This window comes from Macaca thibetana, chromosome 4 (assembly GCF_024542745.1).
Source record: "Macaca thibetana thibetana isolate TM-01 chromosome 4, ASM2454274v1, whole genome shotgun sequence".
Lineage (NCBI taxonomy): Eukaryota > Metazoa > Chordata > Mammalia > Primates > Cercopithecidae > Macaca > Macaca thibetana.
In genome coordinates this window covers 147898364-147920564 of record NC_065581.1, presented here as the reverse complement: position 1 = coordinate 147920564, position 22201 = coordinate 147898364, and the positions used below count along the sequence as shown (strand labels likewise).

Sequence of the window (22201 nt, the reverse complement as noted above, 5' to 3'; positions counted from 1 at the left end):
TGTTCTTGCCTTAGGTCCTCCACATGAACCATCCCTCTGCCTGTAACTCTCTATCTGAGACAACTGCGTGGTTGACTTCCTCGCCTCCTTTAAGTCTTTGCTCAAACTTTACCCCACCAGCTCATCAAGGCTCATTCTGGCCACCTTATTTCATACTGCCACTGGCCTCTCCTTCCCTCCTCACTCTTTATTTCCAATCCCCTAAATGACAAACCCTGCTCAAAATATTCCTCTTACTATAGCACACAGCACCATCCCACTTACAATATACTTTATTTATTTCTTATGTTTATTGCAGAATATTCCTCTTCCACCAAAATGTGAGCTCCAGCTGGGCGAGGTGGCTCACGCCTATAATCCCAGCACTTTGGGAGGCCGAGGCGGGCAGATCACTTGAGGTCAGGAGCACAAGATCAGCCTGGCCAGCATGGCAAAACCCCATCTCTACTAAAAATACAAAAAATTAGCCAGGCATGGTGGTGCATGCCTGAGTCCCAGCTGCTCTGGGAGGCTGAGGCAGGGGAATCACTTGAATCCGGGAGGTGGAGGTTACAGTGAGCCAAGATCACACCACTGCATTCCAGCCTGGGCAACAGAGCAAGACTGTCTCAGAAAAAGAAAGGAAAGTGAGCACCACAAGAGCAGAGGTCATTGTCTCTTTTGATCTTAAAGGTATTGTGAGTACCTAGAATACTACCTAGCACATAGTTATGTACCCAATTGTTGAATGGGTCGATTAATAGGAAGGATTATATTTATTTCATTGTTTAAAATAAAAACAAACTAAATCAAAGCTTTGCAATAATGTCCTTTTATAAGCAATGTGTGTACACCATACCTCCATGAGGATGAGTCCTGTAACTGGGACTTGGAGGGGAGTAGAGCTGAAGCTGCGCTGTGAAGATCCAAACCACTCGGAAAATGTACTCAGTAAAGGGGTGCAGGGGCTCGACCACATAGGACAGTTTGGACACGGTCTAAATCAAGGAGTGATCAATAATCAGCATGTATAGAATCACCACGCCACATTGGGACTCAAGAGCATAGATTAATTTGTGGAAGATGTATGGCTTGACAGAGATGAAATAGAGGCCTGGAGCTTAGTGACAAGCCATTCAGACATTAGCATGCAGAATTCACTCAGAAATTCTCCCCTTCGAAATAGCAAAATTATGGACTCAATTATTTGGCATTTATAATCTCAAGGACTTAAATTTTTCTATGTTAGTACACATAGTATCTTGGGACTATTTTTTTTCTAAACTTTCTCATGCTTCCCTAAAAGACACAGTCCTGGATGACCACCATAGACAGTACTTCTAAATTGCAACAACCCCCATGAGAATCTTTCTTCTGCCCTCCATCCTAGCTGGACTCATCTTAGCTGGGATGGGCAGATAATGACTAATGGGGTGAACGGTTATGTGATGCTGCACTGAAGGAATAGTATATACATCCAACATTATATTTTCCTTATAACATAAATATTATATTTTCCCTATAAAATAAGCCTTAATGTTAAGGCTTAGCATTAACATGTTACAGAGTAGCTGAGATTAAAATTCATCTAATCCAACTACCCATCTTACAGTTGAATCTTTTCTAGAAGGCCTTTATGCTTATAACTATAAGTAAAAATTTGGCACTTTTAAAAATTGGGAAAGGGTCTGGGTTTAGGTACAAAGGCAGTCTTTCATACCTTAGTATAAGTCCAGCTTCCCAGAAGTTGTGCATATTTCCACTGAATGATGTATTTTACGCCAGAGAAGTTGGCAGATTTCCATCGTAATGTCATATTGTGGCTTCCAATGGAAGAAGCAAAGGGCGCAGTTGGAAGGTCTGCATTTCCTGGGGAGAAAAGAAGATTGCACTCACCATGCACTCCTGTGCATCAGCACAAGAGAGTGTGTGCCTGTCTCATCTAGGGCTCTCCGTATTCTCTTGCTAAAACCGTCTTGCCACAATAACTCACCTGAATAATCAATGGTATGCATTTTCAATTTATTTTTAAAAATCAATCAGTCTGTCAGTCTTTTTTCCACAGAATTTATTGTTATCTTTGAACATAATATTTTTTTGTTCAGGTTTTTGTTTTACAGGCAGATGACACAGAGGGTTCTGAGCTGTCCAGTTTTCTCTGACAATACTACTCTCTTACAGGCTGGGGGGCCCAGTGCTCAGAGCATGTCGGTGGCACAACAGAACCATTCATTATCCTGGGACGTGTACCCCAATATGTTTCTGAAATTTTATCCTCTAATTCTACTATTGCTGTGCATCTTAACAACAAATAATTTTTATATGTACAGAGCAATTGCCTTTACTCCAAAGGACGCTATGATCGGCTGTCTCACATTATAAAATATTTCAGGACGTTTAAACACTAGACATATTACAATTGGCAGCACATATTTCCCAGGTGCTGCTTGCCAGGCACGGTACAAAGGGCTAGACTTCTGAATAGTATGTCACTGTGAAGAAATGATTTTACTTTACTTTTTATATTTTTCCAAAATTGTGATGAATTTAATGCTTCAGCTTTCTTTCATAGAAACAGAATCAGCACTCTGGTTGAGAAAGCATGGTAAATTTGGTAGGGAGCTTAAAATAGTTAAATACAAACTCCCAGGACCTCATTCTTTCTGATTAAGAGAAAATTGATACAATTCTCATCACTACAGATACCAGACATGGACCAATTAAAGTGCATACTCTGTAATCCAGAAAAATCAAAGCCATTGTCATCTGAGGACCTAGCTCACAAAATGGCCCAGCACAACCTTTCTCAGTGATTCTTCTTTTTATAGTTCATTTTTGACTATTATAACTGAATAAGCAAAGCACAGCTCCACTTTCCTTCCCTTTCTTGTTGTGAGACTCTCAATAGCAGGAATTAGGTATGCTGTGGACACCTTGAAGAGGACTCCAATGATGGAGTTATCAGCAGAGTGAGGAAAAATAACCAGGAGGCACCAGAAACGACAAAAGTTGAGAACTAGGCAGAAGTGATCAGTTATATAAGTACAAGTAAATGTAAATATCATAGCTAAACATAGACATATTTCAAAGCCGTGGTGATACATATGAAAAAAAAAGGTAAAGTAGGTTTATGCTAAAATATCAAGGCAAAGAGAGAGCCAAATGAAAAAGGGAAGCTAGACTGAGCTCCATCCTATTTTCAGTACATGGCAGAGTGGGTAAGAAAAGGCTCTGTTACCAGGCAGCTGGGTTATAATTTCAGAGATATCCCTTACCAGCTACGTGGCCTCAAGCAAGTATATAAACTTTGTGCCTCAATTTTCTTACCTGTAAAATGAAGTTAATAATAGTATGTATAACTCTGAGGACAAAAGGAGCTAACACATATTAATTAATGAGAAAAGTGGTCAACTCATAAACGCCTAATGAAAAATAGCTATTTTTGGACAGGCATGGTGACTCATGCCTAGCTACTCAGGAGGCTGAGGCAGGGGGATTGCTTGAGCTCAGGAGTTTGAGGTTACAGTGAGCTGTGATTGTGCCACTGTACTCCATCCTGGGTGATAGAGCGAGACTCTCTCTCTCTGTCTGTCATATGTGTGTGTGTGTGTGTGTGTGTGTGTGTATGCATTTATATTTTGTATAGGCAAATATATATGTTTATTTATTTATTTTAAGATGTTATTAGCTAGTATCATATTCCATCATGTGAAAAGAGACATGAGAGGTATCTAAAACGAACATAGCATACCCACTGTTAAATGACCTAGAAATCAGATGAGTTAAATACAAATAAGGTCTTAGGATCATGGATGAAAGGATTAATTATAACAGACTACAGATATGGTCTTTAAGTACAAATGCTTTTATTTAGACTTGATACATCTCATTTGTTAGTGGTACATAGACATTGATCCATAGCCAATGAGAAAATAAAAATAAAGCATTGATTGCACTTGTATTCTAACAGAATTATATAATTAAGCTGGTAATATAATTTTAGAATATAATAAAGGAATGTAAATAAAAGATTACACACTTCCTCAGTTCTGGTGTCCTTAGTTTCTCAGAAATTTTTTATGGTTCTCTGAACTAAAAGAATTCTCTAACAGTTCCATTTTTTAAGTAGTATAACTTAATAAGTATGTGTTAATACCAGATTGACTAACAATTTGGTATCTAACAATTTGGTAGATGTTTGAAACAAATAAGAAATTGAAAGATGAAACTGTATATTTATTTCATCCTGAAATAAAAATAATTGCATACTAATGGGGCCTGTGTACCTGTTGGTTACTGCACAACTCCTCCAATATTATGATCAGATTGGGTATCACCATCCAACAGATTTCTCATATCTCTGTGTTCCCCTTGAGTGTTTAAAATACTCCATGGCTCCCCATGAGATTGCTGTAATGGCCTGGAGCACATCAGTGTACAGCTTGGAAACCATAAAATATACATTTTATCCACAGCTAATTCCCATAACATAGAAAAAAAATGTAGTATCACTACCTCTCCACAGAAATGTCTAGGGTGTCTTTTGTGGGACACTAAAGGGCAGAAGCAAATCAGAATAGCAAGACAAGATTCCCCTTCCGATTTCCATCAGCCACTGAGAGCAAGGAACAAGCCACTGAGTCAAGGACTACAACGTATGGAAGAGCCAAGCATCCTTCAGACTTAAGGGAACTGTCTACATCTCGGTGGGAGGATGTCCTAGGGAATTCTGGAAATGATATCTGCTGACATCGAAGCTATGACTTATCAAAGCATTGGACTTTTAGAAACTACTGGAGAATTAACACTCTAAGGCAAAGCTACTGTGACACGCCCAGCCTACTCCGAAATCAGGCAGAGGGAGCTGATAAACACCCAAGGCCCCTACTTGCTCAAAATCTAACACTGAGAAGTATAGCTTCTGTACATTTTACAAATTCCTAGAGCCTTTTGAGGACTCATTCACATAGTAGGCACTCTATTGGATAACTGTTAGCTGAATAATGAAAGGTACATTCAGTACAATATGCGTATACTTTCCAGTCATTAAAACAGTGGCATTCTCTGACATCAAGTCTGCTCAGGATGTACATTTGTCTGTCATTAAGACAGAAGTGAGTGTATCTACTGAACGTGAGGGCAAAATCTGGTCCTAAACATTAGTCATGTACTGTTTCCCCTTTTTTGTTCTGAAAGAAGAATCTTGCTGAATCTTTATCAGAATGGCCTATACGTTTGAAATTACTGATTTCTCTAAGTAGATATTTTTGATCATACTGAGATGTAGAAGTCAAGATGTTTTGAGAGGTGTTTCATTATCTTTACAAAAGTACAAGTCACGGCCGGGCGCGGTGGCTCAAGCCTGTAATCCCAGCACTTTGGGAGGCCGAGGCGGGCGGATCACAAGGTCAGGAGATTGAGACCACAGTGAAACCCCGTCTCTACTAAAAATACAAAAAATTAGCCGGGTGCGGTGGCGGGCGCCTGTAGTCCCAGCTACTCAGGAGGCTGAGGCAGGAGAATGGCGGGAACCCGGGAGGCGGAGCTTGCAGTGAGCCGAGATCGCGCCACTGCACTCCAGCCTGGGCAACAGCGTGAGACTCCGTCTCAAAAAAAAAAAAAAAAAAAAAAAAAAAAAGTACAAGTCACTAGAGTGGTGCAGCCTATTTTTTAAAAGTCGTGTGTGTCTTCTTACCCAGTACTTCCTCTTCATATGCACCTTCCGCGCTGCTGCAGCCAACCTCACACGACTCCCGCTGTGGAAGACAGAGAGCATGACAGTCAGGGCAGCCTTGGTACTGGTTTTGCTGATAAGCTTCAACTAAATTTTGAAATCCAAATATCTAATATGCAAGTATATCTTTGCCCAATATGTGAGTAAATCTTTGAAATCTACTCTGAGTGCCTAACTTTGAGTGCCTAACACGCAAGTACATGTTTATGTCAACTATTTCCCCTGCAGTAAAATTCCCACTTGCTAGACTGGCGCTTTCCAAATTTTTGACCATGCTCCACAGCAAAAAATAACTTAACAAAACAACTTAGTACACACATACATGTTGAAAAAAAGATTCCTGAAATGATCTTTACTTTTTCCTCCATTTTTAGAAGTTTTATTGAAATACATTCACCTGCCGTAAACTCACTTATTTAAAGTACACAGTTCAGTGCTGTTGGAATATTCAGAGTTGTGCAATAATCACCACAATCTAATTTTAGCACATTTTCATTGTCCCCAAAAGAAACTCTTTTTCTGTGATGTGCTCTTATATGTACAATGATATTCTATTCTATTGTTTCATTTTGTTTAATGCGACTCTTGGTTGGCTGAATTGATTTGATGACCTTCTAATGTGGCACATCATATAGTTTGAAAAAACACTGAGCTTAGCAGTACAATCATCTGCTTGCCATCTTGGTCAATGTTTTAATGAGCTTAAAACCTAAAACTTTAGAGTAAAATGATGCTTAGGGATTAACTACTTATTTTATATATCCCGGTCTTCCTTGGAAAATTAAAAGTTGACTATAAATTTGTATAGTAGCTGAACATTTTAATGAATATCTTTATACCAATGTTGAGTTTTAAAATTGATGAAAACTTAATGATATTTACATTTTATCTCATTAATGAAAAATACAGTACATAACTTGATGACTGAAACACAAATTTCCTGCAACTCTTAACAGATGCATTAACATCAGCTACAAAACACACACACACACACACATACTTGCAGAAAAGGCACATATTGTAAAACTACAACACAATCATGATCAATCTCCCTGCTGTCTTTCAATATGTAACTACAATACCTAGGACAAGATGCTATAGTTTCTCACGGTAATAGCAGAAAGCAGGCACAATACATTTGCCCTAAAAAGAAGAACTATAACTTGCAAATATGAACAGTTCAACGTTTGATTTGCACACTGAAAGGAAGGGTGCCTGATAAACCGAAGTTTGCTTAGTTAAGGATTAATTTAAATACCTTAGTTTGGTTTTGGAATTATTTAATTTCAAGGCTTAGTATACGTTTCACATCCTGTTTACATATTTTAGTGAAGCATTCAACATATTTATTAACTGCAGAGAATAAACAAACCAATTTACAGCAAAATTATTATATAACATGAGGGGGTTTTTTTCTGTAAAAGAAAACTAAGGAGAAGAGAGGAGATGTATTTGGAAATTCAGATTATTTTGAAATATAGCTAGTCCTGACAATCAGAGGAAATTGTGGTCCTGTTTTTTCTGACATGTTCAGGGGAAATAGATAATAAAATTCCCATCCTTCTGGGAGTTTAAAAGTTATCTCAAGTGGAGGTAAAGCTAACAACTACGTTTCCCTCTCTCTCTCTCTCTCTCTCTCCTCCCCCACTCCAGCCCCCCACTCCTTTCACCTCCCTTCACCCCTCCCTGAACCATGGTGGCAATTCAACATTGGACTTCAAATAAAGTTATCCAGGGTTTCTCAAGCTTGAGTTGCCTGGAGAGAATCTAAAGATGGTTGGATTTAAGGAATTTACAGAATTTGAGCCTGAATGCCCTGGATGGGACATTCATGTGGAACATTCCACGTTACTGAGCTGCCATTTCCACAGTGGAGGCCAAGTTTACTCTTCCCAGGGGCTACATCAGCTAGCTCTCTCTGTTCCCACCCACATTCCCATCATCCTCATCGTAGTCAGTCCATCTTTATTGCCTCTCTGGCTCCACCCTTGGTTTCCCAGACTGGCACATAGGCTGCCAGTGCCCTTTCCAGCTTCTGTAACACAAGGAAGCCTCCCCCACCGCCCTCCATATGAATTGAGGCATTGTTCCCTTAAAAATTATTCTTCCATTCATTCAGAATATTTGAACAATTGGCCTTTTTCATGCCAAGCATGGTTGTGGAGTCTAAGAATACGACAGTAAGCAAGAAAGTTAAATTCCCTGCCTTATAGGACTTCCCTTAGAAGGAGGTAGATAATAACTGAGTGACAAATTTTTAACAAGAAAAAATAATTCTGATAATGAAAATTGCTGGGAAGAAAATAAGTCAAAGCCACAGGTATAGCTAGGTGGAGAAGGAGACTTTATTAGGGTGATCCAAGCCAAGACTTCAGTCATCAGGAGGAGCTGGGCTTGCAGAGATCTGGGTAAAAGCAGAAGCAACAACAGGATGAAAACTTTGAGGCAGGAATGTGTCTTCTATGTCAAGAAAGAGGGAAAGGTCAGTGTGGCCAGCACAGAGACCAAGGGGAGAATGTGAGATGAAGTCAAGACAGGCAGGCAGTGGAGCTGGTAGACCTTTGTAGTTTATAATTCTTTTCAAAGAGCAGTAAAAAGCCATTGAAATGTTTCAGGTACAATAAGACCAATGGGCTATAATAAGATCTATTTTGACTATTGTATATTATATATATAAATATATATATATTCTATTGTTTCATTCTATATATAGCTATATAGCCAAAGGCCAAGATGCGATGATAAGATCTAATTTGCATTTTAAATTATCAGGGATAAGCCATCTCACTAGCTATCATCATTTTCCAAGTTCTGTTTCACTGAGCTATCACTTTCAAGATTATTCCTTCCAAGAAATACGAATTGCAAAAATGACAACCTTCCTATGTTCAAACACCAGTGAGTAAGGAGTCTGATTTCCCAAAGGTGTGGACAACTGAGGTGACAGAAAGAAAGAAAGAAAGAAAGAAAGAAAGAAAGAAAGAAAGAAAGAAAGAAAGAAAGAAAGAAAGAAAGAAAGAAAGAAAGAAAGAAAGAAAGAAAGAAAGGATGGATAGATGATAGACTGATAGATACATGATAGATAGATATAGATAGATATACATATAGCACATATTCCTGTTCAGTTCTACTTTATTTAAAGTGAAACATTTTAAAGTGTAAAACAGCAAAGTATAAAGAGAAAGAATAGTTATACAAGTTATAACACTGAGAGGAAAGATTTATACTACATAAGCACAGAAAACTGAGCAGCATAATGATTAACAAAGAATTAGCACACTACAAATCTAATCCTGGGTTTCTTCGATGCTTTAAAGGCTCTCTCTCCCTGATTTTTCTGACACTGGTACATTTATTCTAGGGACTATTCTTTGGGGTAATTTTGCTTTCATCACATAAAAGGATTCGCAGGCAATTTTTTTTTTTTCTATCTCAATCAGGAGAGACCTTTAATTGTCTCTTTACATATGGGTGATTTGTCTTCTCTGTTTTCTCTCTTCTTACCCAACCCTCACCTCCACCCACTCCCAAGAAAAATTGCTCAGATGTGATTTTTATAACCAACCAGTTATAACTGAGAAAACATGCCAATTTAATTTTTCATTTGTATTTTTGCTCTCTATTAAGAGGGAATTTTTCTGTTTTACTAATGAACAATAATTTATACTCCTTCCCCAGGCTCTGGTTACCAGTTTCAAGGATATTTAAAAAGAATACAACATAGGTTTTAAAGTTTTTTTCTTTAGGGAACAGTCGTGCTATGTTTCCCAGGATGCTCTCAAGCTCCTGACCTCCAGCAACCCTCCTACTTCAGCCTCCCAAATAGCTGGGACTACAGGTGCACACCACCATACCCAGCGAACACAGGTTTTAAACTCATAAATAATGTAGCTTCTTCATATCACCTATTGTCAAATAACCATATTTTGAAGGGATGAAATACAGGACAGATAAGCTCAGCTGAAGACTAAGTAGGAAACATCAAAACGTCAAGGTCTCTTTGAAAAAGAGAAAATCAAGTGCAGCAGAGGTTGCTTAGAGGACCGTAAGTACACCTGGGCAGGGCAATGTGAGACATCGCTTACCATTGGGAGAAGGGGTGGGGAGAAGCTGTGTTGCAAAATGTTGGCAAAGGATTTTGTTGCATAAGAAAGAAAATTGCGGCCAAGCTTGGGGGCTCATGCCTGTAATCCCAGCACTTTGGGAGGCTGAGGCAGGTGGATCACTTGAAATCAGGAGTTTGAGACCAGCCTGGCTAACGTGTTGAAACCCCATCTCTACTAAAAATACAAAGTTAGCCAGTCATGGTGGCGCGTGCCTGTAGCCCCAGCTACTCGGAAGGCTGAGGCAGGAGAATAACTTAAACCAGGGAGGCAGAGGTTGCAGTGAGCCAAGAATGTACCACTGCACTCCACTCTGGGTGACAGTGTGAGACTGTGGGAAGAAAGAAAGAGAGAGAGAGAGGAGGGAGAAAGAGTGGGAGAAAGCAAGAAAGCAAGAAAGAAAGCAATAGAGCAAGAGAGAAAGAAAGAAAAAAAGAAAGAAAGAGAGAGAGAAAGAAAGAAAGAAAGAAAGAAAGAAAGAAAGAAAGAAAGAAAGAAAGAAAGAAAGGAAGGAAGAAAGAAGAAAGAAAGAAGGAAGGAAAGAAAGAAAGGAAGGAAGGAAGGAAGGAAGGAAGGAAGGAAGGAAGGAAGGAAGGAAGGAAGGAAGGAAGGAAGGAGAAAAAAGAAAAAGAGAGAGAAAGAAAGAAAGAGAGAAAGAAAGAAAGAAAGAAAGAAAGAAAGAAAGAAAGAAAGAAAGAAAGAAAGAAAGAGTTGCAATTAAAGCATTCTCTTTTCATGTCCTATATTTAAAGGTAGAGCACTATACATTGTGGGGAAGAAAATGGAGTCAGCCGAGATATCTCTGAATGTGCCTCTTCCTTCTCTCCCCTCCATTACCCCAACTCCAACTCTGCCCAGAGTCCAGGGATTATAACCTCCCAAACCAGATTACGGTAATATACATATATATATATAGTGAATGTGTGTATATGAACATAGGAACATATATATTATATACATGCACATAGACACATAAAACAGTAAATATTTGTGCCAAAACTGAATTTTACAGTCATTCGTATACTCAGAATAATAACACTATCAGGAAGAATGTCTCAGTGCACTGAGAATAACTTAGGTTTCTTCACTCCTGTTTTAAAAACTTTTTAGAGACCAGAGATAAAGACATGTGGCTTAATGACATCTTTTTAGTGATTGCCAACTCACCTCACAAATGGTGGCATAAGTATCATTCTGCATAGAAAAACAAAAAAGACTACTTAAAATCTCGAAAGTTGTAAATAATTTTAATGACACTGAGCTGTACATTCATTTCAAATTAATTTATTGCCCCACCATTGATAAACAACCAAAAAGCCAACAAAAACAAAGGAGCCCAGAGCAGGACCTCCTGTCTAGGCAGGACACTGTATAAACAGCTCTAAAAATTAAGCTGTTTCATCACTGGAAAAACGGGAGAATATGATGTCCACCAGAAAAATCTCAGCAGGCTGAGGTAATCCGTGGTGGACCAAGTTAGAGAGTGAAAGAGTATTTGCAAATGCCAAAGGTAAACAGAACAGGAAATGAAACCACCAATAGCTCTTGCTAGCAAAGGACTGCAGATTCCTCTGCCTGTGCTGGCCCCTGCAGCAGCCACACGGCCTCCTGGATTGTTTCCCAGCAACAAATGGTGCTTTCCATTCATTCCTTCAGCAAATGTTGACTGAGCAGCTGCTATATGCCCCGCACTATATTCAGTGAGATAACAATCTAAAAAAGACGGAGAGCATCCTGCCCCAACAGAGCTTACATGTTGGGATAAAAGATATAAACACACAATAGACAAATTATTTGTCTGAGTTGCAATTTCTGAGAAATATTTAATAGCTACTACGTCCAGCTAACATATGCTGTACCTTTTGGTAACTTCCATTCTGTGAGGCACTCAGTCACAAATGTGAGAGTGGGCATAAGTAACTGCTATAATAGAAGTTTGCAAGGACACACTATATAAGAAAAACTATGAATATGCTCTAAAAACTATGCATATAAAAAGAGGTTAAAGCATTATTTAAATCTCATGTTATAATTTAACTCATTAATAGAAAACAGCATTAGGATTCCCCAGCATTACCACAATTCTTATTGATTTAACAACGCTGACGTGAACAACCTAAATAAGGGAACCCACTTTTAAAAGGCAAAATTCTTAATCATGTGATCAGAGTAGTTACAGCATGACAGGCTCTATCTTTAGGAGAAAGATTCTTTTATTATCCTAAAATGGATAAGGAATGTAAAGTACCAAGGGGTTAAGTGCCTTAAATTACACACTGAGTGGCAAAAGCCAGGCTACATAATAAAATGAAAAATAAAGTATCTGGGGATGTATTTCCTACATAAAGTGGAATAAACCAGGTGTTTGTGGCCCTGAATTAGATACCTACCATATTTTCTACATAGAAACTTTGAACATGACCTACGACCCTGGTGTCCAAAATGTGGTCTGGGAACCACCAGCATTTCAACACTTGGGAGCTTGTTACAAGCGCAGCATCTCAGGGCCCACCCAAGACCTACTGAATCAGAATCAGCATTTTAATAAGATCCCAGATAATTGCACATTAAAATTTGAGAAGCATAGGCCTAGGAAATTTAACAAATACCGAACATTCCACTACAAGACATTTATAGTTTTGGAGCAATTGAGCATTCCTGGGTTCTGTGATTTGCAATAACCTTCCATGACCTCTAGTTGCATTAAAAATGTTAATCTCAATCTCTTTTCCATTACTGTGTATTATCTAGGCTATCGGTTTTTCAGTTTTGTTTTGTTTTGTTTTGCTTTGTCTTGGGGTCAAACTAGTTGAAAGCCAATGGAAATGCAAATGAGAATTCTCTTACACAACTTTCCTCTTGAAAGAAACACCAGTATCAAAATAGAAACCTAATTAATACTTACACACTTTAAAGCACAGTTTTTCTGATCTACAGAGTTCCAAAAGTGACATCCTTGGATGCACTGCAAGAGACAATAACAGACAATGGTGAGTGATTGAAGAAATGTGACTTTTTCTTGTTACCTGAAAGTACAATGTAGTAACAAAAAGCATCACCCTGTGTTTTAGAAATAGAAATCTACCAAGAAACCTGAGGCCTCCAAAGGATCTGGAATTTTGGGATTCCAAACAGAGCTGTCATATCTACAGGTAGAACAAGGCTTGTGGCTCACTGCAGAGCAGCAGAGTTGCTGAGTGGAGTTAAGCCTGGCATGGGCAGGCCTAGAAGCCAGAGAACAGCCAACCTTCAAGGAAGACACTGTACACTGGGTAGCTGTCAAAGGTAAAGCCCAGGACAATGTGGCATTGAGTATATCCTGGGTCCCTAAGGTGTCCTCACATATCAAGCAAAACTCAAAACTGGAGATTCAACCAGATGGTAGCATGTCAAAACCTAAATAGGTAGACAGTTTGGGGAGTAAGCTGCCTACTAGCAGCTTTCACCCCATAGCTGCCCTGAAAACCCTGAGTTGCCCTGACCTGCTATTGGACAGATTTGACACATTTTTTCTTACCTTACTTGATTCAGCTGTGCCTGTCTTGACCATTCCTTCCACAGGCCATGGTGGCACCTGGATTCCTTTTTCTTCCTGCTCAGTCTCCTTTGCCATCTCTTTTTGCCTCTCTCCACCCCTTTGGTGTTTGTGTTCTATCCTCAGCTTTTTCTCCCCTCACTCTTCTAGTTCTCCTGGAGCGAGTTCATCCCCTACCTCAGCTTCAAGTGATCTCGATGTTGATATCCCCCAAACTTCTAACTGCAGCTGAGGCTCCTTCCTGAGCCCCAGACCCAGATATCCACTGGTTCATTAGATGTCTCCATTTAAGTTCCTACAAGCACTTCAAATTCATCATGTGGAATTCAATTCCTCACTTTCCACCTTTAAATTTGCTCTTTCTCCTGTGTTTCCCATTAACATGCTACATTCTCCTGAGTTGTCCAAGCCAGGAACCAGGGTGTCTTCTTCTCTCACCCCACTCTCCCCTCTCACAGAAAACCCATCACCAAGTCCTATTGACTTCTCTGGTCATTAACTAAAATCCATCTGGGTTCATCACTCACTGCCTCAATTTTCTGCTTTGCCATTTACCACTTGCCAAAAACCTTAGGGGGGGACCCCTCTTGTTCCCACATTTGGAGTGACTTTAAAAAAAAAAAAACCGGGCCACACTCTTCTCTTACCTAAAATTCTATATGTCTCTCCATCACCTTGTGAGTTAAGACCAACTTAGCAAGCATAGCAGACAAAGCCCTTCATGATCTGGCTCCATGTAACTTGGCAATTGGTCTTCCACCTCCCTACCCTCTATACATGTACCCCGTTTTCCAAACAAGCTGAAATACTCAGTTTCCTTAACAACTTAGGCTACTTCACACCTTGTGACACAAAGGGCTTTCTTGACACAAAGGGCCTTCTCTGATCAATATGCCTTTTCCCATCTAGTCCATCTGGAAAACGCTTCCTCTTTCTAGTTTTAGTTTGAAGGCTTTTCAGGCAAGTGAGGTGCCTTTTACTCTTGTGTATTCTCCCTTCACTCCTCACCCACACCACAATTCTGGTTCTGATGATGCTGCCTGGCCCTAATTTTATGCATATGTCTATCTCTCTGGTTTCAAGTATGTATCTCAAAAAGGTTGAGAGTCCTTTTAAACAGAGGCCCTATTTTTTTTTCATTGTTAAATTTCTAGTTCCTGGCACAGTGCCTTGTGCATACTTATACCTTAAGTCACTAAACACTTGGTAAACAAATGAATACATGTGCAGAACAGTAATAAAACCATACAACGTAACTGTTAGAAGAAATATTAGAGATGATCTCAAATAACACATAATAAAACTAAATCTCAGAAAAATTAAGTAATTAGTCCAAAGCCACACAGTTATATAGAGACAAAATCATGCACTTGGATTGGTCCTGTGCTGTTTCCACTTCAACACACTTCATTTTTATATAAATTCGGACTTCTCATTATTTTCAATTGGTCTTCTTCCAGCAAGGATAAATGAGATTTTACTTAGCAATTCTTACTGTGATAAAACTTGATCATCGTCCCTTCATTATCAACACAAACATTGTAAAATTCTTGACAATTGAAGAAATTACTTACCGGTTCACTCAGATTATGTGGTGTGCCAAGGTCAAGCTGCTGGCCCTGAAACGAAGAAGGAGGTAGTAAACACCAGCTATCAGTACTGGGTTCCGTGTAACTAACACACCTTTTTAAAAAGCTTCCTGAAATAACGTTCTCCTCAGCATTTTGTAACGTAAAGTAAGGAGCCAAATGTTTTAAAGGCATTAAATTCATCACTACCAGACAAATTATAGATATAACGCAAATTATAGATACAATGTCTAAGAACTTTGCAGGAACCAAAAAGGTGGGAGTAAGAGTGTGGCTATAGAGAGAGAGTCTCACGCAGAATTAAATAATCCTGCGGCATTGGTCAGTTAATCTAGTCAAAGGACTCCTAGGTTAGTGATGAATTGTGTTCAGACTTTTCCTTTTTAAAATTAAGGGCAGAGAGAAAATGCAAATTGGTATAAATAAAACATAAGATTACTCTTTTATTGCTCACATACAAATTTTAAGAACTTTTTTATACTGGAGGAAAATAAAAGAAATGGGAACTAAGGACAAAGATCTATAAATTGCTCATTATCTCTCTGGTCATAATTTGAATAGAGTCCTTCATAAACAAGACAGTTTATAAAGGATGGCAATACTGGGCCATCACATAATCAGATAAGTACCCACATAGTGTTCCATGCTTGGTAGAGAGAAGAGAGCTGCATTCTGTCACTGAGCTCACCGAGCTCACTGAGCATGCTCCTCCTTTCCATCCATTTGGCTCTTCACTCCATCCTCAGCACCTAGAACACTACCTGATAGATATAGGTGTTCAATAAATACTGATATGCTAAAGGAGTAAATCCACTAATTCCAAGTGGTTTCCCACATAAGGATGCTTCAGAAGTCCCTTGGAAACATTATCCGATGGTTTAATAATGTGTGGGTTGACTTGAAAAGTAATCAGACTCAAGAACCAAAGAACAAATGTTGCCTATTTTTTTCTTTAATTTGAAGCATGAGTGAGGATTCCTTCAAACTCCATTCCCTAACTGGTCATATTTGTAGGAAAAGAAGAAGGATGATTATTTGCTTTTGTTTTTAGATAATAAACATTTAGATACTAAGAATTCTATCTGTTGATGAATTTTGCAACCAAGTGCTTAATAGTACTTTGTTTTCATGATTTTGTTCAAAAGATGGTTGAATCACAAATAAAAATCAGGTGAGAGACAATGAGTTCAAAATTGAATCTTTTCCTATCCCTTCAGAAATGCATGTTAGCTCATAAAAGCAAAAGGGTGGATGCTGGGTAGTTTTTGTCTTCCATTTTAAACAGTAGGAGAGCAGAGATATTCCTTGATGATCATAGTCACATTGTAGCAGTAGTGAGTCCTTCCGATGGCTCTTCTCAGGAGGAAATTTAACGGGCTAAGTGAAATGACCATCAAGTGGTCTTGCGCAAGGTAACCTCCATAGTCAGGTCTAAGAGTTTCTGATAAGGCAGATTTTGTCAACACTCTTCCTTAATCTCCACTCATTCCCCATTCTTCTCCTCACAATTACAATAGCTAACATTTATTGAAGTATTGCTGTGGTCCAGGCACTCTTACAGGTGTTTTACACTAAATCTGATTGAATCATCTCAGCAACCCTATAAGGTAGGTGCTATAATTAACCTCATTTTACAGCTGAGGCACAGGGAAGTTTAGTAAATTACCTGGATTAGGATTTGAAGGGGGCAGAGTGATTGACTCCAGAACCTGTGCTCTTAACCAGATGCCTTCCATAATCTCCACCAAATCACATTTTTCATTTTGAACATTAGGATCCCCGCTGGTTTACCTTAGCTCCAACTGCTCCAATTATCTGCTTCCAAGAGTCAAATTCAGTCCCAGATCTCAAGCTTTCTTAACCTAATACCTACTTCTTGAGATAAGCTTTCCTATTCTGCCCATCTTAGCCAGAACTAATTTCATTCTGTACTTCCTGCCCTAATAAATGGAACAGAGCAGAATGATCTGTATTTTAATTTCACATGATATTTGCTCCCAGTGTGATATTCTGAAAGTTACCTGTGCCATCTAAACTTAGTGTTCGCATCCAGGACATAAGTAGGATAATACTTAATTCATAAGCTTCTGTGAAGATTCAATTAAATGCATTAATTATTACAGTGCAGTGCAGGCACTTAGAAATGTATTAGTAGTGTTATGTCCCAACTTGCTATTAACAGCCTTTTGCATACATATCTTTGGTTAGTTATGCAATAATATCCTCAGAAAAATTTGATGTATAAGATTAGAGGTATATTTTCTCTTTCAATTTTGACATTTAATAACCCATTCTTTTCTAGAAATTTATCCATTTACATCCAAACAACAATTCATGAAAATGGCAGTTTACTCATACTTTTTCCAACTACAAATGTTTTTATCTTTGCTAATTTGATAGAAGAAAAATTGATAATTTGCTTTTATTCTGCAATTCTGTGGTTGCTGTGAGGTTGCATATCTATCACATGCTTTTCAGCCATTTATTATATATATGTATGTATGTATGTCCAATACCTTTGGGAGTACAAGTTACATAAATTGTATAGTGGTGAAGTCTGAGATCTTAGTGCACCTGTCACCCAAGTAGTATACATTGTACCCAACATGTAGTTTTTCATCCCTCACTCCTCTCCTTCCCTCCCTCTTCTGAGTCTCCAAAATCCATTATACCAGTCTGTATGCTTTTGTGTACCCATAGCTTAGCTACCACTTATAAGTGAGAATATGTTGTATTCGGTTTTCTATTCCTGGCCTAATAATGGCCTCCACAGAATAATGACCTCCGGCTCCATCCAAGTTGCTGCAAAGACATTATTTCATTCCTTTTTATGGCTGAGTAGTATTCCATGGTGTGTATATATCACATTTTTTATCCACTCATTGGTTGATGGAAACTTATACTTCTTTTTTGAAGTGGCTGTTTATATTCTAAATTCATCTTACGTGCTTTTATGTGTATCAGGGATTTTTTCTTTAAAAACATTATATATCATGTGTAATACTTTTTTCCACTTTTTGGCTTTGCTGTTATTGTATTCTGTTGTCATAACAGTTTAAGTTTGAAAGTAGTCAAATTTATTGATAATTTCTTTTCCGGGAGTCTAAATTTTTTAATTAGGCTTTTTAAGGCATTTCCACTTCAAGATTACAGAAACAGTCACCCCTAATTTCTTCTAATATTTTTATGAGGTAAACTCTTGCTTTGTTTTGTTTCTGTTTGTATTTAAGTAAACTTTTCTCTTTTTGTTTTTTAGAAACAGAGTCACCCAGGCTGGAACACTGTGGTATGATCACAGCTGACTGCAGCCTCGACCTCCCAGCTCAATCAATCCTCCCACCTCAGCCTCCTGAATAGCTGGGACTACAGGTGCACGCCACCAAGCCCAGCTAATTTTTGTATTTGTTGTAGAGATGGGAGTCTCACCATGTTGCCCAGGGTGGTCTCAAACTCCTGGGCTGAAGGGATCTGTCCGCCTCAGCCTCCCATAGTGCTGGAATTACAGGCATGAGCCATTGCACTCAATCAAAAGTCATGCCCTTTTACAAAATATATCCTGAAATTTATTTGAATCTGGCAGTTATGTAGAATATGTAGAATAATTTTTTATTCAGTTATGTAGAATATACAGTTATGTAGAATAATTTTTTATTCTAAATGGATAGCAACTCATTGGTTTGAATTATCATCTTTATCATATTTTACATTCCTTTATGTACATAGTTTTTTTTTGTTGTATTCTGTTTTACTCATAGGTTTATTCCTGTATGAATAAAAACTATGTTAATTTGTGAATATCTTATAAAAGTCAGAATTATGATCTTATTATATTATTTTGTTTTAATGTTATATATTGATATACAAGACAAGTTTTCATGTCTGTACATTAATTTTTTAAAAATCTTCCAAATCCTATTATTTCTACTAGTCTTTAAGTTGATTTTCAGTTTATTTCTTTGGAACTTGAGATACAAATCAGAAATAAATATATTGTCATCACCCTTTAATATTATAAAAACATGTCATGCTTGTAATAGCCTTTAACTGTCTATAGTGATAGAAACCTTGATACCTCAATATTTGATAACTTACTTTAGGGTATTGATTACATAATTTACTTCTTTTGTATTCCCAATTGCATCCACCACAGAGCTGAATATACATAGATACCTAGGAAAATGTATTGAATGGATTCCATTCAATAAATTGATATTGAATGAAATTTATTGAATGGAATTGATATTCCTGAGCCATTCTCAATGTTAGTTCCTCAGTTGTTGCGATTTGTTAATTCAAAAGAAAAGGGGGGTTGTGATGTAATTCAGGAATGGAAAACCAAACATCGTATGTTCTCACTGATAAGTGGGAGCTAAGCTATGAGAACACAAAGGCATAAGAATGATACAATGGGCTTTGGGGACTAAGGGGAAAGAGTGGGAGCGGGGTGAGGGATAAAAGACTACAAACATGGTGCAGTCTATACATGGCTGATGGGTGCACCAAAATCTCACAGATCACCACTAAAGAATTTACTCATGTAACCAATTACCACCTGTTACCCCAATAACTTATGGAAACATTAAAAAAGGGTTTTGTTGCTAAAGAAGATGGGAAAATTATGATTAAACAAAGCCTTTAATATGTTATTGTGGCCTGTGAATCTACAAAAAGAGGGCATAGCAAAATACACTTCCACAAATTATTCAACCATGAATTCTTTTTTTTTCTCATAAAAGATCTCACAACACTAGTGTTCTGAAGAGCATTAATTATTTGTTGTTTTCTGCAGCACATGGCATCTAGAATTCAAAAAAAATTTTCAGTTAATACTTCCAACTAGTACATGTAGATCTCTGTTAACATAAGCTAAAATTAATGTGAAATACCAATGCTCAAGCATAGAACTATGCTTTGTGCATTTTGGCCTGCAACTCTTAACATTTTTTTTTAGACAAGACATTCTTTTGTGTGTGTGTGTGTCTCTGTGTGTGTGTGTGTGTGTGTAAGAAAACATTTCTCAATATCAAGAATCACCCAAAAAATTATAGATGACCTTCAGAGTAAATGCCCATGTTTTTAAAATGACGCAGAAAATATAATAAACTTGAGCACTTTGTATATCCTCTCCTGTGAACCATGGTTACATTCAATTGTACATTCACTTCACTTTTGTCCCTCCAGGCCTTATGTCGGAACGTGTAGTACTTTCACTGGTCAAATTGGCAGACCGTGTCTCTCTTGCTGTTGCCACACATCAGCTGTGCCTTTCTCTGTAGGTGGTGAACGGAAGGCAACTCAACAAAGGAACAAACTGTCTATTCCTACTGCCAAACCCTGAAAGCAAGGAGCCCACACAAAAAGATAAGAATAAATAAAACTACAGTAAAATAAAATGGAGACTGCAATATTGGAAACAACTAAAATCAGTTTCAGTAGCAGAGAAATTAACAAATAAATTATGGTGGTACATTCATATAATGGAATACTCTAAAGATATTAAAGATTCTGTTTCTAAAAACATTTTAGGGTCTAGGGGAAAACTCACAATATAATGTAATGAAAAAGCTGGATGCATAACTGTGTGTAAATTATAGATATATATGTACACATATATACATGAGGAAAAATACTAAGAGAAAATTCAATCTAAAGGTTACTAGGGGTGGAATTATACGTTTTTTATTTTTCTCTAGTTCTTTATCTTATAAATATTTTATTTAAAATGTATATTCTTATTGTAATTAGAAAAAAATTAAAATCTTTTTTAGAAAAGAAAATATTTAGTTTTCCATTTAGTAGTTGAAATATTTAGTAGTTCCATTCTTCCATTTTTATGTTTGGGTTACAAATATAAAAAACAAGAGCATGCAATTCTGTATTAAAAGCAATGAAGTCTTTGGCAAAGATTTATATAAAATACTAAACTTTTTTAAAAATGCTACTAACCATGGTAAGCCTAAGTAGTGTTTTAAACTACAGTTTAAATCAAAAGTGTATAAGCACAAGTTTCTTTTTTAATCTGTCACAGAATTCTACCTCCAACATTGTAGCATAATATAATGAGTACTATATTTAGTACTTGTATTATGTTTAAAAGTATGGCTGTAGATAGGGGCATATGTAAACTATCATGATATATTATTTGTCTTTAGACAGGAAGAGTGCATTTCTCTGTCTATAGAGTATTTGGTTTTTAAAGTTAATTCAGTAACTGTTTCAAGCACAACTAAATTACAACTGAAGAGATGGTACAATAGTTAGAGAAGGGATGACACCCAGAAATGAGAATGAAAGCATAAATTTCCATATAAAAAACTCACTAACTAAAATTACAAATGCACAAACAGAAATAAAGAAATGTACAAATAAGTATTGCTTTAAAATATAATATTATTTTACATGGCATCTGTATCTGCTTCCTTTTTCATCCAGCTTCCTACACAGCTGGAATTAGCAGGCATTATCCTATGGTCAAACCTATTTCATGTTTCAAGACAACTATTAATGACTTTGTAATAAATGAGTTTAAATAGAAATTTTCAAGTGTATAAAATTGGCAAAATTGATTCCATTTAAACTTCCTTTACCCAATCCTCTAGCCCAAAAAATATATGACCAGGTACCCTAAAGAAATAAAATAGCCTGCTTTATCTTCTGCAATTATAAGTGCTGCTAACTTATTTAAGAAAAACTAATCTATCTTGCGTTGTTGCTACCACTTCTCATAAGAAAACTGCTCATAAAGAGAAAACAATTATATCAGTTATAACAAGCTGAATTCTACATGTTCCAGTTCCTGCAAAGACAAATATTAGATTGCGAGACTTACCAGATTAGTTACAGACTTACCAGATTAGTTACACACGACTTTAGGCAGCTATTTAAAACTGTACACTGCACCACAGAAATCCATAGGCAGCCAAGAGTTGCAAAATTGACAAGTTTCGGAATAAGACAGTAAATGTTCTTCATCACTCCACCAATGGCAGATTTTTAGATGGCCGGTCTTCTAATTTTCTCCATTTTGCTGTATGAATTATTTGGGCTTCATCACTTCAATTGGAGGAGTAGCTGATGGATTTTGTTTTGTTTTGCTATATTAGGATATATTTGCCTTTTGAAATAACATTTAGCCTTTTTAGTTTAGACCTTTGAATCCTTGAAAGCTTGTAACAGTTCCATAAGAGTTATTTCATAATAGCTTCCTTTTACTCTCATAAAGAAAGTCACCCACTGATTAAAGGTTAGTTCTTAGAAGAGC

General features: G+C 37.4%; 1 protein-coding gene across 4 annotated transcripts in view; it reads right to left on the bottom strand.

The window, feature by feature from the left end:
• The window catches only part of ROS1 (ROS proto-oncogene 1, receptor tyrosine kinase), a 143079-nt gene extending 120878 nt beyond the window's left edge, over nucleotides 1–22201 (bottom strand). For 2 of the 4 annotated variants that reach the window (XM_050786557.1, XM_050786556.1), the window contains exons 1-6: nucleotides 21790–22135; nucleotides 14926–14970; nucleotides 12722–12781; nucleotides 5675–5735; nucleotides 1700–1848; nucleotides 839–977 (exon numbers count right to left, since the gene is read on the bottom strand). In XM_050786557.1, coding sequence (XP_050642514.1) covers nucleotides 839–977; nucleotides 1700–1848; nucleotides 5675–5735; nucleotides 12722–12781; nucleotides 14926–14970; nucleotides 21790–21912 — 577 coding nt within the window. In that variant the 5' untranslated portion in view covers nucleotides 21913–22135. Of the gene's footprint in view, nucleotides 1–838; nucleotides 978–1699; nucleotides 1849–5674; nucleotides 5736–10983; nucleotides 11011–12721; nucleotides 12782–14925; nucleotides 14971–21789 lie in introns of all 4 variants that reach the window. The other 2 variants (XM_050786555.1, XM_050786553.1) reach the window with 2 other exon arrangements.